Raw genomic sequence first — 26,455 nt, 5'->3', positions numbered from 1 at the left:
GTGCTGTCAGATGTCTCCGCTTCCATAGACATCGGCTGAGCGGGATCAGGATGTGCCATCTTCAGGTGGATGGCGGGTCTTAAAGTGGACCTGCCGTCAAACATATTTTCAGACAATGCCTTCATTTGCTTTTTTCTCCAAAAGGACAATGCCATCTTTGTTCAGATATTATCCAGGGTCAATGTCTACTTCCTGGACTGAGATGCCAGCTCAGAGATGACACAATAATGTAAATCCTGGTGCCCATGCAGTTCTTAGCTGTGTTCACAAATGTCTGACACAAATCAGCCCCTGCTGCAGCCTCTCACCTTGTGACTTGATCCAAACTAATAATCAGATCGGGGGGGGTGTAGACTGAGAAAATGCTTTCTCTTATTTGCAGCAGACTATGACATCATCTCAGCCTAGGCAAAGTCACTAATTGGCACTCAAGGGTGGCTTCTTAATGAAAAGAGTTACGGATCCCAGGACGCAGTTAACCTGATCAGCGGCCGCATTTTATCTGCTTTCTAAGTGAGCACACCCAAACCACGCCCACTTTAAATGTTGGTCCCACCCAGACATTGCCGCTAAATATGTGGGGACTGCAGATCACCCCTGCTTTACTGGTTGGTTCGGCCCAAACATAGCCTTGATTAGTAAAGCCTTTTGAGGTACTGCACATGTGCAGTAACTCAAGGTTGATGTTGTGATCCTGGGACACTACAAGTGGGAGAGAAGTCCAAAATGCTGGACTGTCCTGGCAAATTTGGGACAGGGAGCCAAGATGTGGGACTATCCTGATGACAAATCCAGGGCAGAGAGCCAATACGCAGAACTGGCAAATCTGGGACAGAGAGTCAGGATGCGAGACTGTCTTGGCAAACCTGGGACAGAGGAACAAGATGTGGGACTATCCTGGCAAATCCAGGATAGAGGACCAAGATGTAGGACTATCCTGTAAAATTGAGGACAGAGGGCTGAGATGGGGGACTGTCTTGACAAATCTGGGACAGAGACCCAAGATGCGGCACTGTCCTGATAAATCCGGGACAGAGGGCCAGAGTGCCAAGGTGCGGGACTGTCCTGAAAAAAACAGTTTGAAGAAGCACTGAGGTCAGTGTGAAAAGCATGTTTAACCTCCTCAGTTCAGACACTCTGTCTTTGTTTGCTGTCATTTCCTATTTTTGGAATAAAATCATTGGAACATTCCTGTGGTGTGCAGCCGTTCTTCCTCCTGAAAAAAACGGGACAGAGAGACAAGATGTGGGACTGTCCTGATAATTCCGGGACAGAGAGACAAGATGCGGGACTGTCCTGATAAATCTGGGACAGAGAGGGACAAGATGTGGGACTGTCCTGATAATTCCGGGACAGAGAGACAAGATGCGGGACTGTCCTGATAAATCCAGGACAGAGAGGGACAAGATGCGGGACTGTCCTGATAAATCCGGGACAGAGAGGGACAAGATGCGGGACTGTCCTGATAATTCCAGGACAGAGAGACAAGATGCGGGACTGTCCTGATAAATCCGGGACAGAGAGGGACAAGATGCAGGACTGTCCTGATAAATCCGGGACAGAGAGGGACAAGATGCGGGACTGTCCTGATAATTCCGGGATAGAGAGACAAGATGCGGGACTGTCCTGATAAATCTGGGACAGAGAGGGACAAGATGCGGGACTGTCCTGATAAATCCGGGACAGAGAGAGACAAGATGCGGGACTGTCCCGGCAAATACAAGAGAGTTGGCATGTATGAATCATCTGTGCAAAGCATTTGAGCTAGAGGTAACTAAGAGGAACGCTGATGGTACACACCCTCTACCTGTATATCCGCAGTGGGAAGAGGGCGTCTCTTGAGATCAAATCCTGTAGAGTCTTGATCAAATATGGAGCTTAGAATCCGAGTGATGTTTCTTTTTTTAAATTCGAGGGATCTGTCTTCTCTGCCCAGTCCTCAGACCAGCCCTGCCTCCGTCTGCCACAATTGTCATTGTTTTATATTGAGATAATATACCCGGCTCCTGCCATCAGAAGTCTACAAAACAAAGGCATAAACCTAACCTTTTATGTGCCACTTGATGGAAAATCTGCCGATTTTATTGGTGCTCTACATATCTTCTTTTATGAGTACTTCTACGCTTCACATCAGATCAGAGTTGCAGAAATAATATCTCAGGTGGATGCCGGGATTCAGAGCTAAATCACTTTCATCTTCACTGAACTGCAGGCAGATCTCAGTGGGACTTATTTACCAGTGATATACAATCGCTCCGATCGCAGCTTGCATTATAATCTGTGCAGAAAAAAAAGTGCTTTTATCTGTTCTTCTCTGTTGCAGTTTCTTCTCTCTTTTGCACTTCTCTCCTGTTCCAACTTCTCCTCTCCTCTGTCCTTCTCCACTCTCCTCACCCCTCATACCCCCTCCTCACCTCCTCTCTACTCTCCTCTCCCCTCCTCTGTTCTCATTCCTCTCCCCTCCCCCTTTTCTACTCTCTCTTCTCTTTCCTCCCCTCCTCTCCTTTACACATCTCTACTCACCTCATCTTCTCTTTTCTCTCTGCTCTCCTCTCCCCTCGTCCCTTCTATTCCATTGGCTCTCCCCTCCCCTTGCTACTTCTCCTCCCTTCTTTTATTTCTTTGCTCCCCTTCTCTTTACTATTCTCTCTCCTCTCCTTCCCTCCTCTATCCTATGCTTTCTCCTTCCTCCTACACTGTTTTCCTCCCCTCTCTATTTACTCTCCTCTCCTCATTCCTGCCATCTGTTCTTTTTTTCTCCCCTCCTCTATTGTCTCTCCTCTCCTCTAGTCTCTCTCCTCTTCTCGCTCCTCCCTTCCTCCAGCCTCTTTTCTTTCCTTCTATTTTCTCATCACCCCCCATCTCCTCTCCTCACCCCTCTCCTCCTCTAGTCTTTCTCCTTCCCTTCTTTCTTCTCCCCTCCTCTATTCTTTCACCTCTCCTTTAGTCTCTCTCCTCTCCTCCTCTCCTCACCCCTCTGCTCCTCCAGCCTCTTTTCTTTCCTCCTCTTTTCTCATCACCCCCATCTCCTCTCCTCTCTTCCTCTAGTCTCTCTTCTTTCTTCTCCCCTCCTCTGTTCTCTCTCCTTTAGTCCCTCTCGTCGCCACTCCCCTCCTCCAGCCCCTTTTCTTTTCTCCTCTTTTCTCATCACCCCCCATCTCCTCTCCTCACTTCCTCTAGTCTCTCTCCTTCCCGTCTTTCTTCTCTCCTCCTCTGTTCTCTCTCCTTTAGTCCCTCTCTTCATTACTCCCCTCCCCCAGGCTCTTTTCTTTCCTCCTCTTCACCCCCCATTTCCTCTCCTCACCCCTCTCCTCCTCCAGTCTTTCTCCTTCCCTTCTTTTTTCTCTCCTCTTCTATTCTCTCTCCTCGCCCCTCTGCTCCTCCAGCCTCTTTTCTTTCCTCCTCTTTTCTCATCACCCCCCCCCCCCATCTCCTCTCCTCACCCCTCTAGTCTTTCTCCTTCCCTTCTTTCTTCTCCCCTCCTCTATTCTCTCTCCTCTCCCTTAGTCTCTCTCCTCGCCCCTCTGCTCCTCCAGCGTCTTTTCTTTCTTCCTCTTTTCTCATCACCCCCATCTCCTTTCTTGGCCCCTCTCCTCCTCTGGTCTTTTTCCTTCCCTTCTTTCTTCTCCCCTTCTATATTCTCTCTCTTCTCCCCTCCTTTAGTCTCTCCCCTCGCCCCTCTGCTCCTCCAGCCCCTTTTCTTTCTTCCTCTTTTCTCATCACCCCCCATCTTCTCTCCTCTCCTGGCCCCTCTCCTCCTCTGGTCTTTCTCCTTCCCTTCTTTCTTCTCCCTTCCTCTATTCTCTCTCTTCTCCCCTCCTTTAGTCTCTCACCTCTCCTCACTCCTCCCCTCCTCTAGTCTCTCTTCTTTCCTCCTCTCCTCTCATCACCCCTCATCTCCTCTCATCACCCCCCCCCATCTTCTCATCTCCCTCTAGCTACAAATTATTTTACCTCTCCTCAGTGAGGGACAAAGGCGTCAGGTTTTCATTACAAGCTGTGATGCAATGATAAGGGATCCGGAGGTAAATGTGAGAAGTGATTGTGCTGGGGTCACAGAAGAGACTGACCTCTATTACTGACCCCCTAAACTCTACGGGTAGAAGAAGGGACGGCGTGTGCCCGTCATGTGTGCCAGATGCAGTCCAGCTAAGTAGACATTAAAGGCGAGTGTTTCTTTAATGGAGTAATATTAGTAAGTGAACATTAATTCACGACCACTTCCTCACTTCCTCCTCGGACACTTAACTGGATTACAGCCTAATTCCCCTTCATTCATTTCCAAACTGTTTCTGCATTTTCTTTTCAAGTTATTAGCAGATGGAGACTTCATTCGGATTGTGGGAACTTAAAGAGGAACTGCAGTCTGCTCACGTAATTTGTAATAAAATCATCTTTGCCATTCTGAAGCTTCCCCTCCAACCACTTTGCATATTCTGTACTTGCCAAATATGCTGCAGAAATCTCCCTCCACTGAGTCTGGCTGCAGCCATTTTAACTTTGGGCAGCTGAAGCTGCTGCCTGTTCACTTCCTGGATTTACACAGACACACAGAGGCACACCTCCAGCTCTGCAGCTCTCATTGGTCCTCTTATGACTCATCCCCCTCCTTTCCTGGCAAACTCTCACCAGAGTGAGATAGAGAGCTGTGCATGATTTTATAAGCCTAGGCTAATGACCAGACAAGAAACAGGGAGTGGGCTGTATAAGGTTTTACTGGCAGAAAAAAAAATGTTTTACTATCCAAAGTTAAAACAACAACAAGGGCAGAAGATTTAATAGATGGAAAGATAAAAAAAAAATGACTGAAGGTTAACTTTAAAGAGGATTTGTTATCAAATATACATTTTCATGCATGATAAGCAATGTGTCATTACTACTATTACATGGTAATATCTCAGTTTGCAAAAGGCATTTGGTGCATCCTTTGTGTTTATTGAGAAATATATACACTCACCGGACACTTTATTAGGTACACCTCGCTAGTACCGGTTTGGACCCCCTTTTGCCTTCATTCTTCTTGGCATAGACACAACAAGGTGTTGGAAACATTCCTCAGAGATTTTGGTCCATAGTGACATGATAGCATCACACAGTTGCTGCAGATTTGTCGGCTGCACATCCATGATGGGAATCTCCCGTTCCACCACATCTCAAAGGTGATCTATTGGATGAGATCTGGTGAGTGTGGAGCTCTATTGGATTGAGATCTGGTGAGTGTGGAGGCCATTGGAGTACAGGGACCTCATTGTCCAGTGGTGAGATGATTGGAGCTTTGTGACATGGTGCATTATCGTGCTGGAAGGAGCCATCAGAAGATGGGGACACTGTAGTCATAAAGGGATGGACATGGTCAGCAACAATACTCAGGTGGGTCGTGGTGTTTAATCGATGCTGAATTGGTACTAAGGGGACAAAGTGTGCCAAGAAAATATCCCCCACACCATTACACCACCACCACCAGCCTGAACCGGTGATACAAGGCAGGATGGATCCATGCTTTAATGGTGTTTACACCAAATTCTGAGCCTAACATCTGAATGTCGCAGGGTCTCTACTAATATATATATATATATATATATATATATAAATATATATATTTATATATATATATATATATATATATATATATATTAGTAGAGACCCTAGAGAATAAAATGGTGGTTGTTGCAATATTTTATGTCACACTGTATTTGTGCAGCAGTCTTTCAAACACAATTTTTTGGGAAAAAATTACTTTAATGAATTAAAAAAAAAAAAAAAAATAACCAGTAAAGTTAGCCCAATTTTTTTTGTATAATGTGAAAGATTTTACGTCGCTAGAACCGTGATCTTTTTATTCTAAGCAAAAAAAATCGTGATTCTCATTTTGGCCAGAATCGTGCAGCTCTAGTAACTGCACATCCGAGCGGTTACATGCGATCAGGGCCTCTGACCGACCTTGGGCGCACTTTGCATACAGAGATGGCGGTTCTGGCCGCACACAAACTGGACGCAGCTCATTATCCATTTTCTACACCTCCATAGCACAGAGTGCTGCTGCGTCCGCAGTCCAGCCGCCCAGCCGAATGGGCCCCTAAGGCAGATCTTGATTTCGGTTCTGTTCTCGGGGACACCCTCACAGGTCCTCCCAGCCGTAAAGGAAGATCCGGATCTGTTTTTCCTGAATTGCGATAGACAGATGGGTGCCGAGGAACTGGAGAGCCTGCAGCCGTTTGGCAAGTGTCACCTTATTGGCAGCAGACTAAAGTCAATATTGAGACGGCTCCTCTGTCCTCACTCTCTCATGCTGCTTCATGAAATCTGAGCGATTATTATTTAGTTGCCTGGGAAGAATCCAATCACGGTGGGCCCGATCACTCAATTCACTAAAGATCGATGAGTCAAACTTTCCATGTAAAGCTTGTTTCTGTATGAGATCCCTTTTTTCATGATTTGATTTAAAGCCGAACTCCGGGAACGAAAACCTTCATTTCAATATATTCCTCAATAGCCTCAAAAGATATAAATCCACTTTGAGTGCACCAAACACCTTTGCAAACCCAGATATTACCTTGTAAAAGTAGCAATGACATCATCACTGGGCTGTATATAACCCATAGCTCCCAACTGTCCCGGATTTCGAGGGACTGTCCCTGATTTGGAGCAATGTCCCTCTGTCCCTCTTTCCTCCTCATTTGTCCCTCATTTTGGTCTGATCTATATAGATGTATATAAAATGCACTTTTTATCTTTCAAAAAGCGTTTCCCGGTGCTAAACCTTTCATCCAACTTCTAAATTGTAGATTTCAAAAGCCAATATAAAAGAATAGTAGTGATAAAAAAAAGCACTTGTGGGTTTAACCAATCATTTTTTTTTGTAACCGAATTTCTGGGAGTAACCCTTGGCAACTAGTCTGGCTTTGTATTTGTGGATATTCCATTATGTGTCTTTACTTTGAAAGTCCACTTACTTCCTATAGTTTTGCAGTTAGGAGGGAGCTCTGTGAGTGTCCAGGTTTTATTTTCTTGAAGTGACTTTAATTCTTCTGCTGTGGTTCTCCATTTATTGGCTTCACATTTTGGCAGTGTTTCTATGTCTTCCCAGGATGTTGGTTCAAGTATGCTGTGTGCTCCGACAGTGTATGACAGCGTAGCATGGCCCCCTTGGGGACTACTGAGAATTACCTGCTCATTTGCACGGCCATGACCAAGTTGAACCTTCCAACTCACCTGACACTCTGGGTTCAGACATCCTCGTTAAAAATGTGCAGCAAGAATCAAACAACTCAGTAGTATTAGGTTCTGAATATTTTACTTGAAGCAAAAAGTTATTTCACAGAAAGGGGTAATAAATCTGCGGAGCCAGGATAACAGCGCCAACTCAGCAGACAAATTCCTCCCACTAAATGTATGATAAATTCCGCGCTTAGGGTAAATATGGGTTGCAGCCCCCCCTATTAGGTTCCCAAAGGAACTTACAAGAATAGATATAAAAAATGGGGTAATCGGCGCTACCCTGTGAACCACTAAATGAATACTAAAGATCTAAAAACTAAATTCCTCCCAATGACACAAACAATGGTTCAGCAACAAACAATATTATATACATGTATGTTCACTATATTCAGATCCAAAGTCACCTCCTAGCGGATGTTTCAGTTAACTAGTTTTGTTGACACTCTGAGATAGATGTGATCTAGCTACCCTAATGAAAGAGCAGGTCTACAGAAGGTAATACATAGGCTTTCCTATGAGTAATGGCAAAAGAGTTCCATGTTGCAGATCTGATGTTCTTCGCTAGCTAGTTGGAGCTCGTTAACTGTAATCTGTTTGGTTGTAGATAGGTTCCTAGTGGTGAAGATCTAAGGCATCTGCACACAGTGTTCAAGCAATGCAGTAAAGTGTTCCTGGGGTAAAGATGTCTGTGCACAGTGTTCTGTAATGGTGGCAGTGAATAGATAAAAGGTCGAGCAATTTGCCCTCTCACCAACGACCAAATCGATTCGAGGTCTTCTGGACAGGAACACGTGTAGCGGCACTCGGGCAGCGGATCTGCTGTCTCGGTCTTTCGAAGTGACTTGCCTCATGCACCCACACCGACGGGCAGGCAATCCAAGTGATGTTAGCAACGGGATGTCTGACAGCGAATAACAGAGCTAGGCCTCTTAGGCCTCAAGGTGGAAGTAAGGCTCCGCGTGGTAGGCCCGACCTCTCTCTCCCTGTTACACAGAGGTCCATCGGGCGTCAGGTCCAGGAAGAAGAGACCTCTGCGTGGGCTTCTCGCTCCTTTTATGGTCACTCCCAGCAAACTTCATGTCACCGTAAGGATCCCTGGGATGTGTAGTCTTAGGGTACAAGGAGAACTATATGTCCCATAATTCACTTTGTTGGACACACAAGTATGAGGTCACTGATTACATGGCTGACCAAAGGGACAAACGATGTCTAGAAACACTGAAAGGTGCGGTGCTTTCTGTTAACAGTCCATATCGCTACAACAGCTTGCGGGTCGGTATCCCCTTTGTAGTCCAAGGGGATCTTCTGAATTCAGGTAGTTCAGCAGGATCTGGTGGGGAACTTGATTTAGACATTGTGAGTTCCACCTCTTGTTCTGACTTCTGCACAGGTTTGGGCGACCTTTTCTTCTGGTTTGCTTGGCGTATTCACGTCACAACTTTCAGGGATCAGTGTTTCTGGTGATGGGCTCTCATCAAAATAAACACTACGGCTTATTGTCACTTTGTCAGTCTTTGGGTGTGGGGTTCTCTAACCCCTAGTTTGCTTGCTGTAGCTTACTAGAATGCCCTCTATGGCTCTGTTCTCCAGCTTGGATCGCTTTTCACTTGGAACATAGGCATATGCTTTACATCCAAACACTCTGATGTGCCCTATGCTAGGCTTTGACCCATGCCGCATTTCGAATGGAGTACTTTTAACGGCTCTTGAGGGTAGTCTGTTGTGTAGGTAGGTTGCAGTCATGACTGCTTCTCCCCAGTACTTGTGAGGTAGGTTGGCATCCGACAACATGCATCTGGCCTTTTCTATAAGAGCGCCATCTTTCTATTCTGCCACACCGTTTTGTTCAGAAGTGTATGGTGCGGTTGTCTGGTGTACTAATCCTTGTCTCTTCAGGTATGAGGCCACTTCTTTGCTTATGTATTCTCCCCCATTGTCGGTGTGTATTATTCCTGGTTTGCGTTGGAATTTGTTGCTAGACATGGCAATGAACTCTTGAAGTTTCTCTGATGTTTCATTCTTGTGTCTCTTTAGATAAGTAGTTGTGTACCTGCAATAGTCATCAATGAAGGTCAGTAGATATCTGTTCCCGCCTGACGCGGGAGTTTTCATTGGACCGCATATGTCACTGTGTATGAGCTGCAAGGGGGTGGGTAGTTTTTTTCTGAGATGCCTGTGGAAGGGGAGCACGTCTTTTTGACCCCAGATCTCTCAATAAAGAGGACCTGTCATGCTTATTTCTATTACAAGGGATGTTTACATTCCTTGTAATAGGAATAAAACTGATAAAAATAAAATTAAAGGGACATCATAAAAATAAAAAATAATTAGTAAAATAAATAAGAATAAAAAATTTTTTCAAGCGCACTATCCCTCCATGCTCGCGTGCAGAAGCGAGCGCATACGTAAGTTGTGCCCGCATATGTAAACGGTGTTCAAACCACATGTGTGAGGATCATTAGAGTGAGAGCAATGATTTTAGCACTAGACCTCCTCTGTCACTCTAAACAGGTGTAACCTTTAATTATTTTCTAAGCGTCGCCGATGGAGACTTTTAAGTACCGCCTTTTTGTCGCCATTCCACAAGTTTGCGCAATTTTAAAGCATAACATGTTAGATATCTAAAAAAAGGGAAATGTGGCTAGATAGGTTAATGTAGATACAGCACCTCATCCCAGAGGGTATTCGTGATTAATCAAAAAAGAGGAGGACGAGGGATTATTACGGTGCCAGAGAAAGCAAAGGTAAAGAGATAAGATAGCGAATGTAAAAATACAAAAATACTTTATTTCACAAAATTCAGATTTCAATATATACAGAAACCAATAAAATCATTAACTGAAATTGACATATATAAAATACATGACCCAAGTGCAGTAAGGTGGGCCGAAGATGGGCGGCCTTTAAAACAAGAGCTCAGTTTCCTACATGTTTCGCCAAAGCATTGGCTTCCTCAGGGAATGGTAAGAGCTAGTTTGAGTATCTAAGGATCTATGCATAAAAATCCAAAAAACATGATGTAAGCTTACATCGCCCATCTTCGGCCCACCTTACTGCACTTGGGTCATGTATTTTATATATGTCAGTTTCAGTTAATGATTTTATTGGTTTCTGTATATAATTGTTTAATGTATTATTCAATGACTCTGCTGCAACCATTACAAAAACCTTCATACATCTGTGAAATGTTTGTATATTTATTTCATGTTTTCTATGCTATATTATAGACTTTACTCTCCTGAGGAAGCGGTGAATACCGCGAAACCGGTCGAGAATTCAAGTCATGTTTGCAATTTCTGTTATCACTTGATGCAATTCATATGGTTGTATATATTGCCTTGTTCTGTATTACAACTGTATATGTTATTGTAATATATAGATATATATATATCTTCTTTTAAAATGATTTTCTATTAAAATGTAGTTTTTTATCTTATCACTTTTTTCCTTTCTTCTTGTACTAATATCCAACTACCTTTAGTACCGTAATAGTCCCCTGTGTTTTTTCCTATGTGTGGGGGGTTGGGACATCTGCCGACAGAAGCAGCTAGCTGTGGCTTGCCCTACTCCCTGCCTCTCCTTGTATTGGTTTCTGTATATATTGAAATCTGAATTTTGTGAAATAAAGTATTTTTGTATTTTTACATTCGCTATCTTATCTCTTTACCTTTGCTTTCTCTGGCACCGTAATAATCCCTCGTCCTCCTCTTTTTTGATTAATCATGTTAGATATCTATTTACTCAGCGTAACATCATCTTTCACATTATACAACACAATTGAGGTAATTATTGTGCTTTTTTTTTTTAATTTATTAAAATGTACATTTTCCACAAAAATCGCGTTTGAAAGACTACTGCGCAAGTACAGTGTGACATAAAGGGGGTTATTTACAAAAGGCAAATCCACATTGCACTACAAGTGCAAACTACAAGTGTAAAGTGCACTTGGAAGTGCAGTTGCTGTAAATCTGAGGGGAAGATCTGAAATGAGGGGATTCTCTGCTGATTTTATCATCCAATCATGTGCAAGCTAAAATGCTGGTTTTTATTTTCCTTTGCATGTCCCCCTCGGATCTACAGCGACTGCACTTCCAAGTGCACTTGCAGTGCAATTTCAAGTGCACTTTGCACTTGTAGTTTGCACTTGTAGTGCAAAGTGCATTTGCCTTTAGTAAATAACCCCCAAAATATTGCAACCATCACCATTTTATTTTCTAGGCTCTCTGCTAAAAAAAAAATAATATATATATAATGTTTGGAAGTTCTATGTAATTTGCTAGCAAAAAATACTGATTTTAACTTGTTAACAACAAATGGCAGAAAAAGGCCTGGTCCTTAAGTGGTTTTAAAGCAAACATCTCTCCAGCAGCTGCGGGCGATATTCCATTTTTTTTCCCTCATTTTATAACTCAGATCCTCTGTTTTTAAATGGCACATATTTATCCCTTTAAGTCATTGTCCATAATCCTGATGTGTCCTATGCGGAGATTAATATCTGACATATGGCGTTCGGCCGTTAGAGGAGGCGCTTAATTTCGCCAATGTGACCTTTGCAATTTTTGGCAGATCTAATGCAGAACTGATTATTTAAAGGAAATTTGAACCCTAAGGAATCATTATGGGATCTTGCTGACAAAATGTATTTAAAAAATGATCAAATCCTCCAGAAACTAAAATCTGTTAAAACCCAACTACTGCCAAAAAGTTTGATTTAGTTTTGGATAGAGCAGGGAAAGGTTAGGGCCTCTCTCAGACTTTTATTGCCATCTGTCTCCCAGAGGATTTTGTTTTGCTTCCTGTCCCTGTGACACCATTAGAAGAAATGGCACAGCAGTTGTCACAGAGACAGGAAAAATGGAGAATCTGACCTCCGGCCTTCCCTTCAGTCTTGCACAGTTGTATCGGCTCCTCTCCTGGACTGAAATGGCTTCCTCTGATTTCACTGCACACCGTGAGCTTCTCACAATGTGCATTAGAAGCTACGGCAAGTCAGAGCCGCCTCATTTCTTGGCTGGAGGATGTCCAGCATCATCTAGACCAGTCACCATGCTTCCAGAACTAACTTCAGGCCACCCTGGCTGGGGTGGGGGCTGCTGTGGTCAGGGTTGCACAAAAAGCCATTGATGAATGTGCCCCTGAAGTGGCAGTTCAGGGGTGCCGTACAGTCACAGTGTTTAGGCACCTGATTTATGGCACCATGGTCACTTCACCACGACACACGTTTTTCGCACCTGCCTCTAGGGCCGAGCCTTTTGGCTATGACCAGGGGACATTTTTATTCCTGGCCAGAGGGCCGGCCATTGTATTACACAATGGTCACTTTTCACTCTCCCACCTTCCTTCTCCCCACTTTCTTTCTCTTTCTTTATTTATTCCCTGTGTTTGTCACTTTTTTGTATTTTTTTGTTGGTGTTGTCACGTTTGCCACAGTGTGATGAGTAGGATGTGGGTTCTCGGGCCTACTCTGAAAGTCTCGGGAGGCGTTGGACATGGCCTTCTGGCTTGGTTCGCCCTCTCTCATGGGGTCTCCCTTCAGGGGAGTACCACCTAGTACTTGGGTTGGTCTGTTTCGGCAGACCTTCCAGAGAACGGGAGTCCGCCTGGTTTTGGCCAGATGGTCCCATGTGAAGTACCTCAGTCCCCGTCTAACGCCCCGGGGGATCAGGGTAATGTCCTTCCCTAGTGGAGGATCGGTGTAACACCCGTTACACATTTTTGTGTTTCACTCTTTATGTGTGTGCACGTTTTTTGGCACCGGGTGGAAGTTTTTGGGTGTGTTTTGCACGCCACTGGCTTTTCAAAAATCTAAAATAAAAAAAATCTAGTGGCCTCCAATCTGTGGCCCGGGGGCCACATGTGGCCCTTTGCATGCTTTTGTCCGGCCCTTGGGGCATTATTTCATCCACTGATACTAACAGGGGGGCATAATTCCCCTTCACTGACACCAATGAAGGGGCACAATCCTTCCCAATCCTTTCTCCCAATGACGCCAACGATGGGCCCCAAAGACACCAACAATGGAGCCCAATTCCTCCCTTAGACGCCAATAATACAGAGGGGGGGGGAATGTATATCTCCATATACTGGGACTTTAAATGAAGCGCACAAGGAAAGGGGGGTAGTGCGCCTCCATCCCTAATTATAAATCCAAAAAATAATAAAAGAGTATGGGACTTTAAATGAGGCAGGTTCAAACACAAATTTGAGAGTAAAAATAAATATTTTTAATGTACACGAGTATCAAGTTGCGTAACGTTATATATAACAAAAAATTGCTCAGTGCATATGCAGACATCTTGGGAAGTAAATTGCATACATATAAACAGAGTGTAAAACATGATTGCCATAACAAGGTGGTGTAATACATATTTCATGAGTATAACTTGTAATATACAGTAAAATTAATAAAAATCTTGGTGGAAATGTGAGGGGTTGCATCCTCAAAATCTCGACGCGTTTCGTCGGTAAGCCGACTCATCAGGAGCGGATATTGAATATCTGTAAATAATGGAGATGTTCTAAATCAAAAAATGGGGCCCATGATATGGAAAGTATTATATGCAAAAAGATATATATAGAGCGAAGAGATGGTCAAATCCACAAACTTACATCCCATTGGAACACTGAACTCTGAATAATCTCGGTGTGCAGGGGTCACCATATCAAGCCTCCCCAGGAGCTGAGGTATAGAAGTCCGCCCATAAGCAACAGGCCCACACCGAAAACGTCCCCAACCAGGGAACAAATGTAGCATAATGGGTATTGTGCCAATAGTGGCAAGTAAATCTGTAAGATAATTGAAAGTATTGTATATGATACACCCGGCAGCACTGTCAAGCACAGAGAAAATAGGAATACATGGAGGAAAAAAGGTGAAAAGAGGGTGACAAAAGTGCAGAATGGGGTGTAGGTAGTGATATACCTACTGGATAGTGTGCAAAGCAGAGATAAAGTTGGGATGTAAAAGGGACCAGTGAGAATTCTGAAAGAGTAAGTAAGCAAACACTGTTAGCGTGCTTACAGAAAAGAAACCTATTAGGTGATGTTCATGAGACAAGGATACAAGTGATGCTGCCTGTGAGTCACCCAGCTCTGCCCGAGTCACTCAACCTTGACCCAGAAGAAAAACACACAGGCTTGGCTGCCATCCAGACCTGATAATTTACCTATTCTTTTCAAAAAATCCTATTTACTATCTAGCCCCCTAGAGGGTGCTACAATTGGATTTCAGTTATTTCAATCAACGAGGCTCAGCATTGCTTGTGGGCATTCTCCAGGGCGGTTGGCAGGTAAATACAGCTTCACACCTCTAGACTGACATCCACCCATCAAGGCATTTTGATATTTGCAGAACTCCTCCCAAGAGTCAGCCTACTGCTTGCATCAGGACTGGGGGCTTTTGAGAGGAGTTCTGAGGCCGGGTGCTGTGATGTTTTCAGGAAGCTACCGTATGTACAGCACCCTGCTGGCCCGTCCCATCAGCCACAATCTTCCTGCATTGCATAGAGAAGCTCAGAGACCCAGTGATGACATGAAAGCATAGCTCCCAACTGTCCCTGATTTCGGGGGACTGTCCCGGATTTGGAACAATGTCCCCCTGTCCCTCTTTCCCCCTCGTTTGTCCCTCATTTTGGTCTGATCTCTATAGATGTATATAAAATGCACTTTTTATCTTTCAAAAAGTGTTTTCCAGAGCTAAACCTCTCATCTGATTTCTAAATTGCTGCATTTGTAAATTCCAAAAGCCAATATAAAGGAATAGTAGTGGTAAAAAAGCACTTGTGGGTTTAACCAATCTTGTTTTTTTTTGTACAATTCTCCTTTAAGGGGGCGTGGCAAGGGGTGTGTTCTATGCCTGAATACTTTTGCTGGTAGGTGTCCCTCATTCCTATCCCAAAAAGTTGGGAGGTATGTGAAAGGGAATAAAGTATGTAATACAAATTTAAAGGTTGTCATGGAGGGAGGAACCAGGGATTCGTGTAGCCAGGGAGCCATGATCTGCCTGCAATGCATAGAGAAGCACCGAGGCCCAGTGATGATGTCACTGGATCAAAAATATGGTACTTATAAAATGTAATGAAAACTGAAAGGTCATTATCGTAGAGGGAGGGGAGGGAGGAACCAAAGAATTAAAAATATCAGCAGATTGATCTAAGCATGTGGACGGGGTGAATGGGTTGGAGAATGTTGATTTTGTATTTTTTAATTATTTTTTTTTTGATTTTTTAATTTTCACATTTTCATTTTTATTTTATTTGTTTATTTTTACTTTTAATTTTATATATTTTTTTAAATTTAGAAATCAAATGTTTGAGACGTTTTGTTGGGTGGGTGAAAAAGTCTGAGTAGCAGATGTTCTATTTCCCGTTTCTATTCTACTTTTATCATTTATCTATTTCATTATCTCTGTAATTATTATACATGCAAAATATCACCGCTTTGTATCTCCAAATTTCCGGTCTGCACCACAAAAAAAAATATATGAAAAGACTCAAAATCATTCAAAGTCCAAAGTACAGAGATGCTGAGACTGATACCTTGTACCGTCTGATTGTCTCTTCCAGTTAACGCTCTGTCCCCGGGATGGGTAGATACCGCTTTCCCCTTTACAGGTGAGGAATTGATTTTTTTTTTTTTACTTGTATGGATTTTTTTTATCTTATGTTATTATTACAGCAGAATAAAGATAACAGAACTCAGGAGCCCAGCGTGTTCTACTGTATTTATTTAAAAAATCACTGTGTGAATGTCTCGAACATCTACAAATAGTCCCCATAATTTACATAGTTACAGAGTTAGTCTGTCCAGTCCATCCAGTTCAACCAATAGAAGGTAAAAAAAACAAAAAAAAAAAACCAAATACAATCCCATATACACAATCCTATACCCACAGTTGATCCAGAGGAAGGCAAACTGCCCCCCCCCCCAATAAAGTTTGATCCAATTTGCTCCAACAGAGGAAAAAAAAAATCATTTCTGATCCCCCAGTTTTGCTTAATGCCTTTTATTTCCTATGATTGTCAACTCTGCCCAGTGGTCATAATGTGACATTTCCCTGATTGATGTATTTCTGGGAAATACCACACTGTGACCACTAGATGGAGCTGATCATAGAAATTAAAAGTCAGCAGCTATTGTATTTGGATTATTATTATTATTACTGGATTATTATCAGTGTCTTTGTCCCCGTTTGAAAGAGTCACCCCCCCCCTCTATTTGTCCTGACTGTTGTCACCAGGACTTAAGATAAGGGGAAATTCAAAATTTTACTGTTGTCACAGGATGAGGAATCGAGGGGAAATCTTCCAATGGGGACACTTGTTCTAGTGAGATTTTCTCTCACTTCCTGTTGTGTCTTCAAGACAAGAAGTGAATGGTCTCAGCTTAGAAGACAGTTCTTCCAACTTTTCCCCTAAAGTGGTTGTAAACACAGAGATGAAACAAATCTTCCTACATAAGCTGTACCTGTTTATCTGCAGTAGAGAGGAACCGAAATTTCTGCGGCCGAAACATATCAGGCGAAAATGGTGTTATCGGCATTTTGCTGATAAGAGAAAAAGGTGTCAATAATGGTGCCAAAAACGTCAAAAATGCATGTGATTCTGTCGCAATTTTACGCCAATTTTAATTTCTTTCTTTTATGTATTTTTATATATTTATGGCGATTTTACAGCAATTTTGCCACAATTTTACCAAGATTTAACTGTGCCTATGGTGCGTTTTTGACTCAGAAACCACGTCAAAAACGCAACAAGGGGTGCGTTATTGATGCGTTCATGCTGCATTTTCAATGCATTTCAACGGGGAGGTGCGTTTTTGGTGCATTTTTTTTTAAACCGACCAAAATTGCAGCCAGCGGAATTTTTAACACCACAATAGAAGCACAACGGACCAGTTGTGAAGACATACATAGAATTTAAAGGGATACATTTTTCTTGAGCCTTTCTTGCCGCAAAAGGTGCTGATAATGGCCGACAATAAATTCATATTCATTTAAATTCACGATATTAAATAAAAAGGCAAATATAATATAATTATATATATATATATATATATATATATATATATATATATATAAATAAAGCGCTCCGCAAACTGTTAGCGCCATATAAATCCTGTATAATATAAATATATATATATTTTATTTTATTTTTTTATTATATAATATAATTATAAAAAATATTATATATATATATATATATATATATATATATATATATATATATATATATATATATATATATATATATATAATTTTTTTTAAATTAAATTATATATAGATATATATATATCTACATATAGATATATATATAGATATATATATATCTATATATAATTATTTTTAAACTGTCATTTTCGGTTTCTGCACCAAAAATTCCATTCGGTGCACCTCTAATCTGCAGTCTTCTCTTGCCTACAGCAATTCAAAGTGCAGAATGTATTAAAGCTTGTCTGGGCTATTAGAAAAAAAGAGATCCGGGAGCTAAAATCACACTCTGCAGAGCTCAGTGAAGAGAGCTCTGAGAGCTGATTGGAGGGAAGGGACACACCCCCCTTCACACAGCACACAGGAACAGAGCTGAGGCTGTCAACCACAGGCTGTGTGCTGGAGATCCCTCCCCTGTCACCATTTTTCTCTTGGTGTCAGGAAAACTTGTCAGAATTGACTCATGCTGATAGCAAGGGAAGGAGGCAGCAGACAGAAAGGACACTCAGTGCTCTGGACTGAGACAAGTACACACTATAGAGGAATATGCTTTGTTCATATTTCATGTCTGAGGTTTGCAACCACTTTGACTTTTCATAACAAGATATAAAATGGGTTTTAGATATAGTGTAGATAATATATTTTGTCTGAAACGTTGTTATGTTGTGTCTTGGCAGCTGCATGCAGCGGTAAACTGGAACAGCACACTGAGAGGAGAGGGGTGATCTACAGTCCAGCGTGGCCACTCAACTACCCCCCGACCATGAACTGCAGCTGGTACATCCAGGGAGATCACGGGGACGTCATTACAATAAGGTAATAAACCGCACAGCCAATTAAAACGCAGATCCACTTATTAGTGGAAAACACCGTCCCCCCCCCCCCCCCAAATCACTGTATGTAGGATTGTGCTCATTGGCCAGGATTTATTTCTTATCCTCCATAACAGGCCTGTCTGACAGATTTGATTTGGCCTTCTGCTCTAAAGGTGACTTGAAATGTTGCCACCACTTGCCCTTTGGAATAATTACCCCCCTTAATGACCAGGCCATTTTTTGCAATGTGGCGCTGCGTTCTTCAGATGTTGTACCCACATAAAATTGATGTCCTTTTTTTCCGCCCACAAATAGAGCTTTCTTTTGGTGGTATTTGATCTGCGTTTTTTTTTTTTTTTTTTTGCACTATAAACAAAAAACCACCGACAATTTTGAAAAGAAAAAAAACAATTTTTCATTTTCTGCTATAGAACATATCCAATAGAAAAAAAATGTAAACAAAACTCATTTCTTCATCAATTTAGGGCAATATGTATGCTGCTAAATATTTTTGGTAAAAAACAAAAACAAAAAAAAAACAATAAGCGTATATTGATTGGTTTGCGCAAAATTTGTAGTGTCTACAAACTATGGTATATATACTGGAATTTTCATTTATTCATTTTAAACTAGCAATGGCGGCGATATATAGCGGGACTGCGACATTTCGGTGGACAATCTGAAACTAACTGACACTTTTCACACTTTGTGGGAACCAGTGATACTAAGGCCCCTTTCACAATCAGGTCCGCCTGTCCGTTTTTTAGGAGGACCTGATCGGACACTCCATTTACCTCTATGGAGTGGTGGTGACATGTCCGCTGACACCCGCTGCTATCCGATCCTCTCCGCCAAAACCAGACAGATGGAGGTCCTATATTCCATCCGTCTGGTGGATTGGATCGGATCAGATGACAACTGACAAGCGGTCGGTTTTCATCCGATCTCCCCATAGAGGGAGAGGGATCTCTGTCCATCTCCGCTCTGCACAGCGCCCGTGTCAAAGGGGCCTTATACAGTGATCAGTGCTAAAAATATGCACTGTCACTGGCTGGGAAGGGGTTAAACATCAAGGGTTAATCAAAGGGTTCAATGTGTGCCTAGCCAGTGTTTATGTGTACTGTGGGAGGTGCTTTTACTAAGGGAAGTAATAGATTTTACTCCCTGCTTAGTGGGGAAAGAAAATCCAATACTTCCCCACTGACAGGACAGTGCTCTGCCTTGTTAATGAGGGCAGAGCTCTGTCCTGTGTGTTTTCTGGACGATCGGTGGGTGCCGGCGGTCATCTATTGGCTGGCACCTGCTGATCGACATCTGTTGTGTTTAAATCACAGCACGGCCGAGTCGTTGTCAGCGCGTGTGCACCCTACCCGGAAGTGCTGGATCACATACCTAGTACTTCATCTGGCGCAGCAGGGCAGCCTTGCCACCGTATATCTAAGCAGTGGAGGCCCGTCCATTAGGGGCGCCAGAGCGCCGCCCCCTCTATCCACAGCCACCGCCCCCCTCTATCCACAGCCGCCGCCCCCCTCTATCCACAGCCGCCGCCCCCTCTATCCACAGCCGCCACCCCCCTCTAAACACAGCTGCTGCCCCCCATTATCCACAGCCGCCGCCCCCCTCTATCTACAGCCACAGCCCCCTCTATCCACAGCTGCCGCCCCCCTCTATCCACAGCCGCCGCCCCCCTCTATCCACAGCCGCCGCCCCCCTCTATCCACAGCCGCCTCCCCCTCTATCCACATCTGCCGCCCCCCTCTATCTACATCTGCCGCCCCCTCTATCCACATCCGCCGCCCCCTCTATCCATAGCCGCCGCCCCCTCTATCCACATCCGCCGCCCCCTCTATCCACAGCCGCCGCTCCCCTCTTTCCACAGTCGCCGCCCCCCTCTTTCCACAGCCGCTGCCCCCCCTCTATCGAGAGCCGCCACCCCAATACTCTATCCACATCTGCCGCCGCCCCCTCTATCCACAGCCGCCGCCCCCTCTATCCACAGCTGCCGCCCCCTCTATCCACATCCGCCGCCCCCTCTATCCACATCCGCCGCCCCCTCTATCCACAGCCGCCGCCCCCTCTATCCACATCTGCCGCCCCCTCTATCCACATCTGCCGCCCCCTCTATCCACATCTGCCGCCCCCTCTATCCACATCTGCCGCCCCCTCTATCCACAGCTGCCGCCCCCCCTCTATCCACATCTGCCGCCCCCTCTATCCACATCCGCCGCCCCCTCTATCCACAGCCGCCGCCCCCTCTATCCACAGCCGCCGCCCCCTCTATCCACATCTGCCGCCCCCTCTATCCACAGCTGCCGCCCCCCTCTATCCACATCTGCCGCCCCCTCTATCCACAGACGCCGCCCCCTCTATCCACAGCCGCCGCTCCCCTCTTTCCACAGCCGCCGCCCCCCTCTATCCACAGCCGCCGCCCCCCTCTATCCACAGCCGCCGCCCCCTCTATCCACATCTGCCGCCCCCTCTATCCACAGCTGCCGCCCCCCTCTATCCACATCCGCCGCCCCCTCTATCCACAGCCGCCGCCCCCTCTATCCACAGCCGCCGCCCCCTCTATCCACAGCCGCCGCCCCCTCTATCCACATCTGCCGCCCCCTCTATCCACAGCTGCCGCCCCCCTCTATCCACATCTGCCGCCCCCTCTATCCACAGACGCCGCCCCCTCTATCCACAGCCGCCGCTCCCCTCTTTCCACAGTCGCTGCCCCCCTCTTTCCACAGCCGCTGCCCCCCCTCTATCGAGAGCCGCCACCCCAATACTCTATCCACATCTGCCGCCGCCCCCTCTATCCACAGCCGCCGCCCCCTCTATCCACAGCCGCCGCCCCCCTCTATCCACAGCTGCCGCCCCCTCTATCCACAGCCGCCGCCCCCCTCTATCCACAGCCGCCACCCCAGTACTCTATTACTCTAGTACGTATACTGTTTGCCCCCCCCCCCCCCCAAAAAAAAATTACCTCCGGCCGCCACTATATCTAAGTGATACGTTCAGCAATCGGTTAAAGCTGAATTTATTCTCCTTTTATTTTGCCTCCCCTGGTTCCCCTCCATCAATATGCTAGTGTATTTGATACAATTTTCCATTTTCCTGACGCCAACATGGCGGCATACATACGATACATAATGAGACTTTGAATGGGAGGGTTTAGTGCTGCAAACTTAATGAGAGAGACTCTACTGTTCGCTGGGGGTGGGATTTGAGACGGTTAAGTCTCCCTGCCACTGACTACCAATGTGTGGGGGGAGGGAATTACATTTCACTGTCATGATGACCAATGCAGGAAGGGTTAAACTTCACTACCAGTGACCACCAAATTGGGGGGGGGGGAGCAACGCTGTATCCTGGGCCTAGGCCTACAGGGCAGCACGTTGCAGGGGGGCAGCCGACTTGTGCTAACCTTCCTCACTGTGCTATATGTTTTCTGCTGCACCATTGGCGTGATTATATCTTCTTAGTCCTCTCCATAAAGTCCATAAATGTGTGCTTAAAGTAGAACTACAGGCAACACTTTTTCTTTTAATTTTGGATAGAATAAGGGAGGGTTATAACCCCTGTCAGTTTATTTTTTACCATCCCTGTCCCATTGCAGAGATTTCCCTTCACTTCCTGCCCCATAGCCAAACAGGAAGTAAGAGCAAATCTATGCAAATTAAGGGAATCCATTGCCCCCCCCCCCCCCCCAGGCCCTCAAAATTAGTGTCCCCACTTGAAAATTTCAGGGTGGGTCTTAAACAGCAAGCAGTGTGGCCTTGACAGGAATGGGTGGGTCATATATACACTACTGGGGGGGAGTTAACATTACTGACACCAATGTTGGGGGTTATTATTGCGTCCCCTGACACTGATGTTGGGGGTTATTATTGTGTACACTGACACCATTATGAGGTTATTATTGAATCCACTGCCACCAAAATGGGGTTAATATCGCATCCACTGACACCAATTTAGGGGTTATTATTCCATCCACTGGGGGGGTCGATATTGCGCGCACTGAGACCAATGTTAGGGGTCATTTTCACACTCACTGACACCAATTCTGTGGGTTCTTATTATTCCAATGTTGGGGGTGGTTATTACATCCAGTGACACCAATGCTAGGGGGGGGGGGGAGTTGATATTCAAGTTGCCCACCACTGCCCTATACAGTCATTTAATGGCTGACATTCCATCACCCCCATAGGAAATATTTGGCTGTAGGTGGAGCTGTAGTTATCATTAGACACCCCCCACCCCCACCCCCGGGCCTGTGCCTTGGCCAGGAGGGTTACAATTACTATTCATTTTTTTTTCCCTTTCTCTGGTGACCTCTGAATATTGGTCAGTAAGCTCAGGAAATTTACTATGGAGGAATGGTAGTCTTCTGAGAGGAGTCCCAAGTCTCTCTGCAGCTCAGGTGACATAAACCCGTCTTCTATTTATCTAATAAGGTGAAGTTAAATGGTAGATATCTAATTATGGCGCTGCGTGAGTTTTACATAATTGTTTTTTTTAATCACTTTTTTACACCATAGCTTCAAGAACTTTGACCTTCAGGACTCTCACAAGTGCTCTGTGGACTGGCTCCTCATAGGCCCGTCCTCAAAGCGAGAAGAGTACAAAGTGTGCGGCTCCACCATGCCTCCGGCCTTCACCTCCTCCCGGGATCACGTCTGGATATTCTTCCACTCGGACGCCTCCAGTTCCGGACAGTCTCAGGGGTTTCGGCTCTCCTACATCCGGGGTAAGCAGAGCAGCCAATCAGATTGCAGTTGATTTTTTTTTAGGTGACCTTTGCAACTGCCGGGCAACCTGCTGACCTCAGGAGTGAAACTACATGCAGGAGGTGCCGTGGTTGCATGTTTGATTATTACTACGGGGTTTATATCTTACCAGAGATGACAACTGAGCTACTTACTATATAACTATGTACTAATATTATATTATTATTATTTTATTATTATTACTATTATTATACAGGATTTACAGCATGTAAAATAAAGTATTCAACACGTCTCCATTTTTCGAGGTAAATATATTTCTAAAGGTGCTATTGACATAAAATTTTCACCACAAAACAAATACGTTCAGAAATGAAGTTCTGTGTAATAAAATGGAATGGCACAGGGGAAAATGTAACTGAAATGTATTTTATACTTGGTACAAAATCCTTTGTTGGTAATGAAAGCTTCAGGATTCCTCCTGTATGGAGAATCTAGTCCCATGCGTTGCTCAGGTGTGACTTTGGCCCATTCTTCCACACAAACCGTCTTCAAACCTTGAAGGTCCCGTGGGTCTCTTCTATGATCTCTGATCTTTAGTTCTTCCCATAGATTTTCTATTGGATTCGAGTCAGGTGATTGGTTGGGCCATTCTAGCAGCTTTATTTTGTTTCTTTAAACCCATTTCCTTGGCTTTGTGTTTGGGATGATTGTCTTGCTGAAATGTCCTCCCTCGTTTCATCTTCATCATCCTGGTAGATGGCAGCAGATTTTTATCAAGGTGGTCTTGGTAAATTTTTCCATTCATCCTTCCTTCAATGATATAAAGTTTCCCAGTACCATATGCTGAAAAACAGCCCCGCACCACGATGTTCCCACCTCCAAACTTCACTGTTGGTATGGGGGGTGTTTTTGGGGTGATGTGCCATTTGACCTCCAAACATGGTGTGTATTGTGGCATCCAAAGAGTTCCATTTTGGTCTCATCTGACCAGACTATATTCTCCCCAGGCTTGTCTAAATGTTGTGCAGCAAACTTTAAATGAGCTTCAACATTCTATTTCTTGATCAATGGAGTTTTGCATGGTGAGTGTGAATACAGGCCATGGCGGGTGAGTGGATTACTTATTATTTTCTTTGTAACAATTGTACCAGCTACTTCCAGTTTTTTCTGAAACTCTCCACAAGTGGTCCTTGGCTCTTGGACAACTCTTCTGATAATTCTTTTAACTCCTCTGTCAGAAATCTTGCGAGGAGCATCTGGTCGTGGCTCGTTTATGGTGAAATTATGTTCTTTCCACTTCCGGATTATGGCCCCAACAGTGCTCACTGGAACATTCAGAAGTTTAGAAATCCTTCTGTAACCAATGCCATCAGTATGTTTTGCAACAATAAGGATTACGAAGGTCTTGAGAGAACTCTTTGCTTTTACCCATCATGAGTAGTTTCTTGTGTGAAATCTTGGTAATGAGACACCTTTTTATAGGTCATCAGTTACATAGTTACATAGTAGGTGAGGTTGAAAAAAGACACAAGTCCAACCTTTGTGTGTGATTATATGTTAGTATTACATTGTATATCCCAGTATGTTGCAGTCGTTCAGGTTCTTACCTAATAGTTTCTTGAAACTATCGATGCCTCCCGCTGAGACCACCGCCTGTGGAAGGGAATTTCACATACTTGCCGCTCTTACAGTAAAGAACCCTCTACGTAGTTTTTCTTCTAATTTTAATGAGTGGCCACGTGTCTTGTTAAACTCCCTTCTGCGAAAAAGTTTTATCCCTATTGTGAGGTCACCAGTACGGTATTTGTATATTGAAATCATATCCCCTCTCAAGCTTCTCTTCTCCAGAGAGAATAAGTTCAGTGCTCGCAACCTTTCCTCATAACTAATATCCTCCAGACCCTTTATTAGCTTTGTTGCCCTTCTTTGTACTCACTCCATTACCAGTACATCCTTCCTGAGGACTGGAGTCCAGAACTGGACAGCATACTCTAGGTGCGGCTGGACCAGAGTCTTGTAGAGCAGGAGAATTATTGTTTTATCTCTGGAGTTGATCCCATTTTTAATGCCAATATTCTGTTTGCTTTGTTAGCAGCAGCTTGGCATTGCATGCCATTGCTGAGCCTATCATCTACTAGGACCCCCGGGTCCTTTTCTATCCTAGATTCCCCCAGAGGTTCTCCCCCCAGTGTATAGATTGCATTCATATTTTTGCTACCCAAATGCATTATTTGACATTTTTCTACATTGAACCTCATTTGCCATGTAGTTGCCCACCCCATTAATTTGTTCAGATCTTTTTGCAAGGTTTCCACATCCTGCTGAGAAGTTATTTTCCTGCTTAGCTTAGTATCGTCCGCAAATACAGAGATTGAACTGTTTATCCCATCCTCCAGGTCGTTTATGAACAAATGAAATAGGATTGGTCCCAGCACAGAACCCTGGGGGACCCCACTACCCACCTCTGACCATTCCGAGTACTCCCCATTTATCACCACCCTCTGAACTCGCCCTTGTAGCCAGTTTTAAATCCATGTACTCACCCTATGGTCCATGCCAACGGACCTTATTTTGTACAGTAAACATTTATGGGGAACTGTGTCAAATGCTTTTGCAAAATCCAGATACACCACGTCTACGGGCCTTCCTTTATCTAGATGGCAACTCACCTCCTCATAGAAAGTTAATAGATTGGTTTGGCAAGAACGATTCTTCATGAATCCATGCTGATTACTGCTAATGATACCGTTCTCATTGCTAAAATCTTGTATATAGTCCTTTATCATCCCCCCCAAGAGTTTACATACTATTGATGTTAGGCTAACTCGTCTGTAATTCCCAGGGATGTATTTTGGGCCCTTTTTAAATATTGGTGCTACATTGGCTTTTCTCCAATCAGCTGGTACCATTACAGACAGTAGATTGTCAGTAAAAATTAGGAACAATGGTCTGGCAATTACTTGACTGAGTTCCTTAAGTACCCTTGGGTGCAAGCCATCTGGTCCTGGTGATTTATTAATGTTAAGTTTCCCAAGTCTAATTTTAATTCTGTCCTCAATTGAGACTGAACCAGCTGATATTAATTTGCACTGACAAGGGGCAGGATTTTTTTCTAATTACTGATAGATTTTTAGCCGGTGTCTTAGCTTTCCATGCCTTTTTGCACCGCCCTTTCTTCATGTGTTTAATACTTTTTCCCTGTGTCATTCCATTTTATTACACATAACTTCATTTCTGAACTTCTTATTTGTTTTGGTGTCCTTGTATGTATGGATTGCATGGGTTGTTACCGACATGTGGTGAATATTTCATGTCAATAGCACGTTTAGAAATATCTTTCTTTACCTAGAGAAATGGTGACGTGTTCATTACTTATTTTAACCGTTGCATATCGCGCCAACAGTTTGCACAGCACTTTATATAATAAAGGAAGACAGCACTGTTACAATAAAAAAAAACAATACAGGAGAGATAGAAGGGTATTGCTCACAAGAGCTTAC

At 44.1% G+C, this 26,455-nt stretch overlaps 1 protein-coding gene across 1 annotated transcript in view; it reads left to right on the top strand.

Moving 5' to 3' along the window:
- The first annotated feature begins 1,613 nt into the window (after window positions 1–1,613).
- Window positions 1,614–26,455, top strand: part of LRP3 (LDL receptor related protein 3) — a 42,067-nt gene continuing 17,225 nt past the window's right edge. Inside the window, exons 1-4 of the mRNA XM_073603894.1 lie at window positions 1,614–1,727; window positions 9,253–9,289; window positions 18,103–18,241; window positions 22,767–22,975. Of these exons, the coding sequence (XP_073459995.1) occupies window positions 1,614–1,727; window positions 9,253–9,289; window positions 18,103–18,241; window positions 22,767–22,975 (499 nt within the window). The remainder of the gene's footprint in view (window positions 1,728–9,252; window positions 9,290–18,102; window positions 18,242–22,766; window positions 22,976–26,455) is intronic.

The sequence above is a fragment of the Aquarana catesbeiana genome, linkage group LG11 (genome assembly GCF_042186555.1).
Source record: "Aquarana catesbeiana isolate 2022-GZ linkage group LG11, ASM4218655v1, whole genome shotgun sequence".
Classification (NCBI taxonomy): Eukaryota; Metazoa; Chordata; class Amphibia; order Anura; family Ranidae; genus Aquarana; species Aquarana catesbeiana.
This window is presented reverse-complemented; position numbering and strand designations above follow the sequence as displayed.